Here is a 14,038-nt window from a genome sequence, read left to right as displayed (position 1 = left end):
CACCATTTCATTCTCTCAACCCCTCTCGTTCTCTCACTCCCCTTTCTCTCGCCATCTTGTTCTTCTCTCACTCTCCCTCTGTTCCTCTCTGCCTCGTTCCCCTTTCCCTCCCACTTTTTTTTTTGCTCCCTCTCCTTCTCGTTCTCTCACTCTCTCTCCCTCCTATTCCCAACCCCTTTCCCTGTTTCACTCCCTCATGTGCCCTCCCACTTCATCCTCTCCAGCTCTCTCACCTCCTCTCCCTCCCCCTCACTCTCCCTCTCTCCCTCCCCCTCACTCTCCCTCTCTCACTCCATCTTGCTCCCTCTAGTTGTCTCCCTCTTCCTCCCTCTCTCCCTCCCCCTCCTTCTTTCACTCCCTCTTGCTGTCTCACTCCGTCTTGCTCCCTTCCCCTCTCTCCCTCTGCCTCTCACCCTGTCCCTCTCAGTCCCTCACCCTCCCTCTCTCACTCCCTCTTGCTATCTTTCCCCCGCGCTCTCCCTCCCCCCTCACTGTCTCACTTCCTCTCCCTCCCTCTGTCGTTTCCTCCTGCTGTCTCCCTTCCCCCGCTCTCTCCCTCTCCCTCCCCCCTCTTGTTCTCTTACTACCTCTCCCTCTCTCCCTCCCTCCCACTGTTGGAAGTCACGGCCCCATTCCTGCCCACATTTTATTGTCGGTGTTTCCTGTGAAGGTGTTGTTTGAGCTGGAGGAGGTGGGGAGGGAAATTGCATTTTCATGTGAAGCGATAGATTAGGAATTCAGGATGGCAAGGACCAGGAGTCACAAACCAGTATCAGAGTCAAAGGTGTAGGTTCAGTCGATGCAGGGGGGTCCCGCCATAAGCTGTTGGCTCTATTTGACCAAATCTATGTATAGTCCTGGCCACTCAGTACTTTAGCCCGTGTTCTGAACTCCAAAATGAGCTGCCATTGGGATTTTGTGAGCCAATCATAACACTTTCTCAGATGGAACCACCACATGTTCAATGATTGGTCATTCTTCATTGGGTGGTACTTGAGATGGTTTCCAATTTCTCATTCAGACTTTGTCTTTCAAATAATAACACTTGGTTATTGGTGTTATGGATCAGACCGACCCCCTCAAAATATACCAGGAGAAATCCTAGCCCCTAACTTTTATTTTATTTGAAGGCAAGTGTTAAGGGGGTGTGATTCGATTGGCTACACCATTAGGCTTTAAGCAAAACACACTTTATTCTGACACTGTGGTTAAAATACAAACCAAACAAGAAGAATTGGCATAACTTTAACTTTATTGAAATACTTAACAAACTAGTATCTTATTTAACTGCTATAACCAACTGTTCCAATAGAGCAGCATCCCATAAACACACCCTTGCCAAAGGCCAACCTGATTTCCCTCACTTGCGATCTCCCCCAGTCCAGGGGAAGGAACACCGACAGAGTGAGTCGAGCAGCAGCAGCAGAGAGAGAGCTGTGTGTAGCAGCTTCAACCCCAATACCCCAACTTCAACAACAGAAAGCAAAACCTCAGACCCCTGGGGCTGTGTGAGCCTGACCCCACCCACTCACACTTCTTTTATTAAAAACCCCAAAGCTATTTTCTCAGCTTTCCGTGGAGCAGACACCTCGGTACTAGGGCTACAATGACTCTCTTCAAGAGAAACAGGACAGAACAAATCTCTCTAAAAGGCACATCTCATCTCATTGGTTCTGGCTCAATATCTCAATAGGTTGTTTGGTGTAATCCATTTGTTCCATTTCTGTTAAAGAAGATTGGCTAAACATATCATAAACATTGTCTTTTCCTTCATCTTTCTTGCTTACGTTTTCAAAACGTTTGTCTGATAATAGAATTTACAAATCATCTGCTTTTCACAGACTTCATCCCTTCCTGTTTACCTCTGCAGGCCTGAGATCTAGTCGCAGCATGGTCAGGAAAAAAAACCCAGCATTATTGTCCTGTAGCCTCTCAGCATTCCTTTTATTTCTACAGGCTGTTCCACCAGCCTCAGTGAACCAGTGAATCTCTGAACCAGCCTGGACACTCACCAAGATAAAATCAATTCCTTTTGGGCAGCACGGTGGCACAGTGGTTAGCACTGCTGCCTCACAGCGCCAGAGACCCGGGTTCAATTCCCGCCTCAGGCAACTGTGTGGAGTTTGCACGTTCTCCCCGTGTCTGCGTGGGTTTCCTCCGGGTGCTCCGGTTTCCTCCCACAGTCCAAAGATGTGCAGGTCAGGTGAATTGGCTATGCTAAATTGCCACAGTGTTAGGTGAAGGGGTAAATGTAGGGGAATGGGTCTGGGTGGGTTGCGGGGCGGTGTGGACTTGTTGGGCCGAAGGGCCTGTCTCCATACTGTAGGGAATCTAATCTAATCGAGATTTGTTTTACTCTTCCAAATGATTCACTCTTTAATCCAACTCTGTTCAATAAGAGCTTGTTTGACCTGGAGATGTCTTGCTAGTTCTGACAGCTAAGAAACATCTCTAAACTAAACTCTCACAGTCTGGAGAGTCTTACGAAATCACACTGAAATGGAAGTGTCCTTCTGAACAGAAACCTGATGCTGAATACAATTTACTCGTGATGTCTGACGATCTGTTTTTCGAAGGACACAGCATTATAAACATTAGCAATTAATTCCCGAGTTTCTGATTGAGGTATTTAACTTAAACCTCATGTTGTTTTCGAAAACAGTGTATTTCGTTCCCTGCTCCAAAAGACTCTCTGATTTCGTTTACAAGAAACTTCAAATCTCTTTTACAAAACTGAAACCATAAAAAACCCATTTACCTCTAACATCTGAATTTCCAAATGGTGATAATATATGGTGAACCTTAATGAGTTTAGCCCTTTTGTCTTGGAGCTGGAAAGTGTTTGTTACGCAGGTGTTGACAACCCAGACCCTAAACTGTGCAATTCCCTTCCTAAACATCTCCACTACTCCACCTCCTTTCCCACTTTTAAGAAACTACTTAAAAACTTTAAAAGCTCTGATAAATATTTGGGTCACCTGTACTAAATATCTCCTTACGTGGCGCCGTGTCAGATTTTGTTTTGACATTAGAAGCACCATATAAATGTCAATTGTTGTTGATTGTAAGTTCAACTATCAAGCCTTGAGTCTGTAATGCAGAGTGATAATCCGACAGCAGTACTGCAGGAGTGCTGCACTGTCAGAGGTGCCTTTTTTGTTTGGATGAGGCATGAATTGAGGCGAGGACTGCACCATCAGGAGATGGGAAAGATTCCAGGGTGTGATTTGAATATAAAGGGAGTTTACCCAATGTCCCTTAACCAATATCATTAAAATCTGATGTGATCACATTCTGGCATCTTGCTGTGTACAAACAGGCTGCTAAGCTTCCTGTATTAAAATGATGATTGCGTTTCATTGGTCTCCATTGGCCATGAAGCACCTCAGGGACACCCAGAGGTGCTAGCGAAATGCAGGTTCTGATTGTCACTGGGTTGTGTTCTCAGGTGTAAATGTAATGGCCATGCCAGTGAGTGTGTGACCAACGGGCAGGGCAGGTTGGTGTGTGACTGTCAGCACAGCACGTCGGGCATAGACTGTGAGAGGTGCCAACCCTTCTACCACGACCGGCCCTGGGCACGGGCATCTGCCGAGGCAGCCAACGAATGTCTCCGTAAGTTTCCCAGCGTCCTCTTCTGTTTGTTGGTGAGTGCCGTCAGCCTGGTGTGCTTTGCCTAGTCAGTGGGTCCCGGATATTGGCCCTTTGAGATTCCTCATCACCTCCCTTTCAGACAGGATGAAATAATATTGCTGCATTGAAAACAATCAAATCCGTCAATCCTTTTCAACACCTTGATCAGACCCCCCACTACAAATTCATAGTAAAGGGATCAGGGGTTAACAAACAGGAGCAGAATCAGGGCCTTCGGCCCATTGAATCTTCTGCACTGTTTGATCATGGCTGATATGTTTCTCCAGAGTCTAGATCAGAGTGATGCTGGAAAAGCACAGCAGTTCAGGCAGCATCCGAGGAGCAGGAAAATCGACGTTTCGGGCAAAAGCCCTTCATCAGGAATAGAGGTTTCTCCACCCCATTCCCCTGCCTTCTCCCTGTAATCTTTCATCCCCTTACTCATCAAGAACCTACCTCTGTCTTAAATACACTCAGTGTTTTGGCCTCCATGACCCTCTGTGTCAATGAGTCCCACAGATTCCCCTCCCTCTGGCTGAAGAAAGGGTCAGACCTCCTCATCTCAAACCTCTAAAGGGTTGACCCTTCACTGTGGCCTCAGGTCTCTCCTGCTCATGGAAACATCTTCTCCACGTCCACTCTCTCCAGGCCCCTCAGTATTCTGTAGCTTTCAATCAGATTCCGCCCCCCCCCCCCTTCCAATCCTTCTAAACCCCATTAGAGTCCTCAGCTGCTCCTCACATGATAAGCCCTTCATCCTCAGGATTATTGTTGTGGACCTCGTCAGGACTCCCTCCAACACCAGCATATCCTTCCTTAGATACAAAACTGCTCACAATATTCCAAATGCCAGTCTGACCAGAACCTTCTACAGCCTCAGCAGGACATCCCTGCTCTTATATTCCAGTCCTTTAGAAATTAATGCTAACATTGCACTTACCTTCCCGACTGCTAACTGAACCCAAATGTCAACCTGAAGGGAATCCTGAATCAGGATCCCAAGACCTATTGTTTCAATTTTCCAAAACTTTTCCTTGTTTCGAAAATAGCCTCTGCCTCTGTTCTTCTTACCAAAATGCGTAACTTCACATTTCCCTGCAATCTTCTCCATCTGCCCACTCTCCCAGCCTGTCCCAAGTCTTTCCGCAGCCTCCCCATCTCCTCGACACTGCCTGCTCCCCCACCTGTCTTTGTGCTGTCTGGGTTGTGAATTCTGGGTGCTTTCTGGAGATTTGATCACTTCAATGGTCCACCTTTCCTCTCCAACCATTGGTTGCCTATGTTGCTGTACATTCCAGCCTGAAAGCTAATTGGATTTCCCTCAGCTGTTATAGTGTCATAGAGATGTACAGCATGGAAACAGACCCTTCGGTCCAACCCGTCCATGCTGGCCAGAAATCCCAACCCAATCTAGTCCCACCTGCCAGCACCCGGCCCATATCCCTCCAAACCCTTCCTATTCATATACCCATCCAAATGCCTCTTAAATGTTGCAACTGTATCAGCCTCCACCACTTCCTCTGGCAGCTCATTCCATACACGTACCACCCTCTGTGTGAAAAAGTTGCACCTTAGGTCTCTTTTATATGTTTCCCCTCTCACCCTAAACCTATGCCCTCTAGTTCTGGACTCCCCCAACCCCAGGGAAAAGACTTTGTCTATTTATCCTTTCTATGCCCCTCATAATTTTGTAAACCTCTATAAGGTCACACCTCAGCCTCTGACGCTCCAGGGAAAACAGCCCCAGCCTGTTCAGCCTCTCCCTGTAGCTCAGATCCTCCAACCCTGGCAATATTCTTGTAAATCTTTTCTGAACCCTTTCAAGCTTCACAACATCTTTCTGATAGGAAGGAGACCAGAATTGCACGCAATATTCCAACTGCCCTTTCCTGAACTTTAAACGTTTTGCGATGAATAAACAGAAGTGAAATTGCGGGGAGCCAGTTAGAACAGGGCCCTGGGCATTCTGGGTAATCCTGGGGCAGTGTTGTCACCTCAGGCTGAGAGTCAGGAAACGGCTCTCCTTTGTCATCCATGGGAGTTTGGGACAAACGGGAAGTATTTGTCAGCACGGTTATTGGGAGCGTGGGGGGAACGAACTGATTGATTAGGCCCTGCCTGTTGTTCCCCTACCTCCTCTCCAGCCTGTAACTGCAGTGGGAAATCGGAGCAGTGCATCTTCAACATGGATCTGTACCGTCGGACTGGCCATGGGGGGCAGTGCCTGAACTGCAGGGATAACACAGCAGGATCCCACTGCGAGACATGCAAGGAGAACTTCCACAGAAGGACCGCTGGTGAGATGTGCCAGCCGTGTAACTGCAGCGTTGTGGGTGAGTGTCGGGTAACTCAGTCCCAGAGATGTCCAGAGGGGACCGGGGGGTGGGTTCGGGGGAGGGAATTGAAATATTCCAATCCCAGGTGGGCCTGAACTGGAAGAGCCAATGAGGGATTTCGGATTGGGAGGAGGAATGTTGGAGTTTGAATTCTGGGTGCTGGGAGGATACATCAAGATGCATTTAGCTCCAAGGCTTTGACAGACCCTTTCTCCAGACCTGAAGGTCATGAATATAGAATCCCTCTAGTGTGGGAAAAGGCCATTCAGCCCATTCAGTCCACACTGACACTCCGAAGAGCATTCAAACCCCCCTACCCTATCCCTATAACCCCTCATTTCCCTTGGCCAATCCATCCAAACCTGCACATTTTTGGGTTGTGGGATGGATGGCATGGTGGCTCAGTGGTTAGCACTGCTGCCTCACGGTGCCAGGGACCCAGGTTCGATTCCAGCCTCGGGCGACTGTCTGTGTGGAGTTTGCACTCTCTCCCTGTGTCAGCGTGGGTTTCCTCTGGGTGCACTGGTTCCCTCCCACAGTCCAAAGATGTGCAGGCCAGGTGAATTGGCCATGGGTAAATTGTCCAGGGGAATGTGCAGGTTAGGTGGGTTAGCCATGGGAAATATGGGGGTACTGGGATGGGTCAGGATGGGATGCTATTCAGAGGGTTGGTGTGGACTTGATGGCCAGAATGGCCTGCTTCCCACCATAGCGATCCCATGAAACCGGAGCACCCGGAGGAAACCCACGCAGACATGGGGAGAATGTGCAAATTCCACATATACAGACACCCGAGACTGGAATCGAACCTGGGTCCCTGGTGCCATGAGGCAGTCACTAATTAATCAAACAGGGAATCCTGGAAACTGATACCCAGAGATAGTGAGAGGGTGGGACTCGCAATCAGAGGTGAACACTGAAGGCTGGATAAAGACATGAGGACATAACTCAGCCACATTAGGAAGATTTAAACAATCCTTAGATAAGCACATGGATGCGTTTGGGATAGTGTAGGGGGACGAGCTGAGAATAGTTCACAGGTCGACCCAACATTGAGGGCCGAAGGGCCTGTTCTGCACTGTATTGTTCTATGTTCTATGTTCTAAAGCAAGGGAACAGGTCGGGTGATGGATGAAACAAAGGGGATGTGAGCAGAGGTTCACCTGAAGCTGGCCTGTCTCTCTACCGTCCATTTCAGTTCCCGGAATATTCACTAACCTTCATGGTCGGGATTCTCAGCACATTGTAAATCCCTCCTTTTCTCTCTCTCGCTCTCGCTCCATTATATGAATGAACATTCATAGAACATTACAGCGCAATACAGGCCCTCGATGTTGCGCTGACCTGTAAAACCAATCTGAAGTCCATTTATCCTACACTATTCCATTGTCATCCTTATGTCTATCCAATGGCCATTTAAATGCCCTTAAATTTGGTGAGTCTACTACTGTTGCAGGCCCCTACTACTCAATGAGTAAAGAAACTACCTCTGACATCTGTCCTATATCTAACACCCCTCAATTTAAAGCTATGCCCCCTCGTGCTCACCATCACCATCCAAGGAAAAGCACTTTGAATCTCTGAGGCCCTGACAGACTCTTTCTCTAGAAAGGTTTGACTGGATAGGTGTGGAGAAGGTGTGGACATGCGGTGTGGAGGGTGTAACTGTTGAGGGTGAACAATGAGTGCCGTGTTGCATTGGGCTGGGGAGTGTAACTCTCACGCTGTGTTCCTTGCACCCACAGGGTCACTGAGTTTACAATGTGACCACAATGGAGATTGTGTCTGTAAAGCAACTGTCACGGGGAAGAAATGTGACCAGTGCCAAAAGGGCTATCACTCTCTGTCGGAGGGAGGCTGCAGGTAAGGTGGTTGTATTGGTAAAGGACAAGGTGAGAGCACAAAAGGAGCCTATTCTGCCCAAAGTATCTGTACCACATTCCTTAAACGGGCTGTCCAATTCCCTCCCACTCTTTCCCCAGAGCACTGCAATTTTTTCCTATTCAATTTGACAGTTTATCCAGATCCCCTTTGGAAAGTTCCAGGTTCAGTTTTTTTTTCCCGTTGCTGTTTAAAGCAGAACATTCCAAACCACAGCATCTCAATCTGCCTTCAAACTTTTCTCCTTTTTCCATGTACCCAACCCCTTTCACACCATCAATGGTACAGTCCACAGTCATCTCCCCTCCTGTACTTCAGTGGTGCAGTCCTTAGTTATCTCCCCTTTCCCCACCTTGAAAGGTACAATCCATGTTATTTTCCCCCCCCCCCCCCCCCCTTCAGTGGTACAGTCCTTGGTGATCTCCCCTACCCCCACCTTGAATGGTACAGGCCAGAGCCTGCAGCCCTCCCCCTTCCACCCTCCCTTCAGTGGTACATGATTAACTCCCACCTCACCCCCCCCCCCTCCCCCACCAAACCCACCAAACCTTCAGTGGTACAATTCATCGTTTCCCCCTCCCCACCTTCAGTGGTATAGTCCATGGGTTTTTTTTCTCTCTCCCCACCCCCATTATTCAATGGTACAGTCCATGGTCATCTCCCCTCCCCCTGTGCAGAAAGAGGCCATTTGGCCCATCATGCTTGTGTCAGCTCTTTGAAAGAGCCATTGAGTTGGCCCCACTGCCCCTTCCTCACCCTCACCACATGCTGCAGCCCAGTTTTAATTTGGCGGGGGAGTGTTCTAGACCAGAGAGCCTCGTGTTAACTGGAACATAATGGGGAGAGAATGTTCCGTGGGAACGGGCTACACCAGAGCGGTCAGTCTGTCAATGGCACCCAGTAAAAGTGGTCTCTTTTCAGAAAGTGTGGGTGTCATCCTGAAGGCAGTATTGGTGACTGTGACCCAACCAATGGAGAGTGTACCTGCAAGCGGAATGTGGAGGGAGCCCTGTGTCACAGGTCAGTCAGTCAGAGACGGTAAACCCCTGTTCAGAAAGATTACCCCCCAAAAACACCCCAAGCCACTCAGCTTGGAACAAGTGAATCAATGTATTTGCTAGAGATTAGTGGGATCCTAGAGGAATCACATCCCATAACGTAATGAAAGAGCTGGAATAGGTCCTTGTTGACTGATTATCCTGCATTGTTTCGTGTTGTCGGCTGATTTTTCATGTTTGAATGTTTGTCTCTTGGAAGGACAGAACTTGGGAGATATTGAAAAGCAGCAGGTTTGCATCCTGCATTCATCAGGACACCAGCAAGAATGCCAAATTCCAAAGGGTAAAACAATTTGGATCATACAAGTAACTGCTGCTGATTGGTTGACAAGTAGACTTTGGCTGAGGCATTGCCCTGGACATTGTGTCAGGAACCCATTGTCCCCACTATGTTTTAGTTTAACTCAAAACAGATGTAAAGCCTGGGTAGGTTCCTGTCCCCTGCACAGGAGAGGTCCCTGTGTCTGAATGTATGTTGAAGATACCTTTGTGAACAAAGTTTGTTTAATGAGCAATCTTTGAGCCGTTTCTGCACAGTTTGGAAGATCAGTGCAGACCGGAAACCTCACAACTGACCTCTCAGATGATACTGTTCTTCCCAAATGGATAATTAGTTACAGTAATCACAACAGTCAGAAACACAGTCCTGTCTGCGATCCTTCTAATTGCTTCAGTCGCTGGGTGGGTCTGTGAGGTCTGTCTGCAGCAGTGTCTGGAGAAACTGAAGCTGCCACGGTGACCCAGCATCTACAGCTGTGTGTGTGTGTGGGGTGGGGGGGGGGGGGGGGGGGGGGGGGTTGGGTGTGTATCTGTGTGGGTGTCTGTGTATATGTCTGTGTGGGGGTGTCTGTGTGGGTGTCTGTGTATATCTCTGTTTGGGGGGGTGTATCTGTGTGGGCGTGTGTTTGTGTATCTGTGTGGGTGTCTGTGTAGATGTCTGTGTGGGGGGGTGTATCTGTGTGGGTGTCTGTGTAGATGTCTGTGTGGGGGGTGTATCTGTGTGGGCGTGTGTTTGTGTATCTGTGTGGGCGTCTGTGTGGGGGGTGTATCTGTGTGGGCGTGTGTTTGTGTATCTGTGTGGGCGTCTGTGTGGGGGGTGTATCTGTGTGGGCGTGTGTTTGTGTATCTGTGTGGGCGTCTGTGTGGGGGGTGTATCTGTGTGGGCGTGTGTTTGTGTATCTGTGTGGGCGTCTGTGTGGGGGGTGTATCTGTGTGGGCGTGTGTTTGTGTATCTGTGTGGGTGTCTGTGTAGATGTCTGTGTGGGGGGGTGTATCTGTGTGGGTGTCTGTGTGTATATGTCTGTGTGGGGGGGTGTATCTGTGTGGGTGTCTGTGTGTATATGTCTGTGTGGGGGGGTGTATCTGTGTGGGTGCCTGTGTATATGTCTGTGTGGGGGGTGTATCTGTGTGGGCGTGTGTTTGTGTATCTGTGTGGGCGTCTGTGTGGAGGGGAGACGACTCCAGGGTGGAAGCTGCACAGCGTTGAGAGAATGTTGATTGTCAGCTGTTAACGATCCCAACACCCCTTCCCCAAAGCCCGTCCACCATCCACAAGGCACAGGTCAGGAGTGTGAGGGAATATACTCCCCATTTGTCTGGATCAATTCAGCTCCAACAAGACTCAAGAAGCTTGACACCATCCAGGACAAAGCAGACTGCATGATTGGCACCACATCCACAAACACCCACTCCCTCCACCACCGGCGCTCAGTAACAGCAGTGTGTACCATCTACAAGATGCGCTGCAGAAATTCACCAAACATCCTCACACAGCGCCTTCCAAACCCACGACCACTTCAATCTAGAAGGACAAGGGCAGCAGATACATGGGAACACCACCTCCAAGTTCCCCTCCAAGCCCTTCACCATCCTGACTTGGAAATGTATCATCGTTCCTTCACTGTCACTGGGTCACAATCCTGGAATCCCCACCCTAAGGGCATTGTGGGCCAGCACACAGGCACAGACACACAGACAACACAGATACACAGACACAGCACACAGACACAGCACACACGCACACACAGGCACACAGACACAGCACATAGCGCACACACACACACACAGATACATAGACACAGCACATAGCACACAGACACAGACACATACACAGAAACAGCACAGACACAAAGACAGCACACGGACACAGACACAGAGCATACAGACATAGCACACAGTCACACAGACACACACGCACAGGCACACAGACACAGCACACACACACAGACTCACAGCATCAGACACACAGACACAAAGCACACACACACTGCACACGGACACAAACACACAGCACACAGACACACAGCTCACAGACACTCAGACACTGTACACAGAGACACAGACATACAGCTCACAGACACACAGTATATAGACACAACACACAGCACATGGACACACAAAACACAGACATACAGCTCACAGACACACAGCTCACAGACACAGCACACAGGCACATGGACACAGACCCACAGCTCACGGACACACAGCTCACGGACACACAACACACAGACACACAGCACACGGACACACAACACACAGACACCCAGACACACAGCACACGGACACACAGCACACGGACACACAGCACACAGACACACAGCTCACAGACACTCAGACACTGCACACAGAGACACAGACATACAGCTCACAGACACACAGTATATAGACACAACACACAGCACATGGACACACAAAACACAGACATACAGCTCACAGACACACAGCTCACAGACACAGCACACAGGCACATGGACACAGACCCACAGCTCACGGACACACAGCACACAGACACACAGCACACGGACACACAGAACATGGACACACAGAACACGGACACACAGCACACGGACACACAGCTCACAGACACATAGCACACGGACACAGCACACGGATACACAGCACACAGACAAAGCACACGGACACAGCTCACAGACACACAGCTCATAGACACCCAGACACACAGCACACGGACACACAACACACAGACACACAGAACACGGACACACAACACACAGACACACAGAACACGGACACACAGAACACGGACACACAGCACACGGACACACAGCACACGGACACACAGACACACGGACACACAGCACACGGACACACAGCACACGGACACACAGCACACGGACACACAGCACACGGACACACAGCACACGGACACACAGCTCACGGACACACAGCTCACGGACACACAGCACACGGACACACAGCTCACGGACACACAGCTCACGGACACACAGCTCACGGACACACAGCACACGGACACACAGCACACGGACACACAGCTCACGGACACACAGCACACGGACACACAGCTCATGGACACACAGCACACGGACACAGCACACGGACACACAGCTCACGGACACACAGCTCACGGACACACAGCTCACGGACACACAGCCCACGGACACACAGCCCACGGACACACAGCCCACGGACACACAGCCCACGGACACACAGCTCACGGACACACAGCCCACGGACACACAGCCCACGGACACACAGCACACGGACACACAGCACACGGACACAGACACACAGCTCACGGACACACAGCACACAGACACACAGCTCACAGACACTCAGACACTGCACACAGAGACACAGACATACAGCTCACAGACACACAGTATATAGACACAACACACAGCACATGGACACACAAAACACAGACATACAGCTCACAGACACACAGCTCACAGACACAGCACACAGGCACATGGACACAGACCCACAGCTCACGGACACACAGCACACAGACACACAGCACACGGACACACAACACACAGACACACAGAACATGGACACACAGAACACGGACACACAGCACACGGACACACAGCTCACAGACACATAGCACACGGACACAGCACACGGATACACAGCACACAGACAAAGCACACGGACACAGCTCACAGACACACAGCTCATAGACACCCAGACACACAGCACACGGACACACAACACACAGACACACAGAACACGGACACACAACACACAGACACACAGAACACGGACACACAGAACACGGACACACAGCACACGGACACACAGACACACGGACACACAGCACACGGACACACAGCACACGGACACACAGCACACGGACACACAGCACACGGACACACAGCTCACGGACACACAGCTCACGGACACACAGCACACGGACACACAGCTCACGGACACACAGCTCACGGACACACAGCACACGGACACACAGCACACGGACACACAGCTCACGGACACACAGCACACGGACACACAGCTCATGGACACACAGCACACGGACACAGCACACGGACACACAGCTCACGGACACACAGCTCACGGACACACAGCTCACGGACACACAGCCCACGGACACACAGCCCACGGACACACAGCCCACGGACACACAGCCCACGGACACACAGCCCACGGACACACAGCCCACGGACACACAGCACACGGACACACAGCACACGGACACAGACACACAGCTCACGGACACACAGCACACGGACACACAGCACACGGACACGGACACACAGCACACGGACACAGACACACAGCACACGGATACACAGACACACAGCACACGGACACACAGCTCACGGACACAGACACACAGCTCACGGACACACAGCACACGGACACACAGCACACGGACACAGACACACAGCTCACGGACACACAGCACACGGACACACAGCACATGGACACAGACACACAGCACACGGACACACAGCTCACGGACACAGACACACAGCACACGGACACACAGCTCACGGACACACAGCACACGGACACAGACACACAGCACACGGATACACAGACACACAGCACACGGACACACAGCACACGGACACAGACACACAGCTCACGGACACACAGCACACGGACACAGACACACAGCACACGGATACACAGACACACAGCACACGGACACACAGCACACGGACACAGACACACAGCACACGGATACACGGACACAGACACACAGCACACGGACACACAGCACACGGACACACAGCTCACGGACACACAGCTCACGGACACACAGCTCACGGACACACAGCACACGGACACACAGCTCACAGACACACAGCACATGGAGACACAGCACATGGAGACACAGCT

General features: G+C 50.4%; 1 protein-coding gene across 1 annotated transcript in view; it reads left to right on the top strand.

Annotated features, from left to right (window-relative positions):
* Window positions 1–14,038, top strand: part of LOC140469256 (laminin subunit gamma-3-like) — a 107,229-nt gene that overhangs the window by 22,080 nt on the left and 71,111 nt on the right. Inside the window, 4 exon segments of the mRNA XM_072565592.1 lie at window positions 3,449–3,615; window positions 5,778–5,966; window positions 7,715–7,832; window positions 8,772–8,870. Coding sequence (XP_072421693.1) covers window positions 3,449–3,615; window positions 5,778–5,966; window positions 7,715–7,832; window positions 8,772–8,870 — 573 coding nt within the window.

This window comes from Chiloscyllium punctatum, chromosome 49 (genome assembly GCF_047496795.1).
Source record: "Chiloscyllium punctatum isolate Juve2018m chromosome 49, sChiPun1.3, whole genome shotgun sequence".
In the NCBI taxonomy this organism is placed as follows: domain Eukaryota; kingdom Metazoa; phylum Chordata; class Chondrichthyes; order Orectolobiformes; family Hemiscylliidae; genus Chiloscyllium; species Chiloscyllium punctatum.
This window is presented reverse-complemented; position numbering and strand designations above follow the sequence as displayed.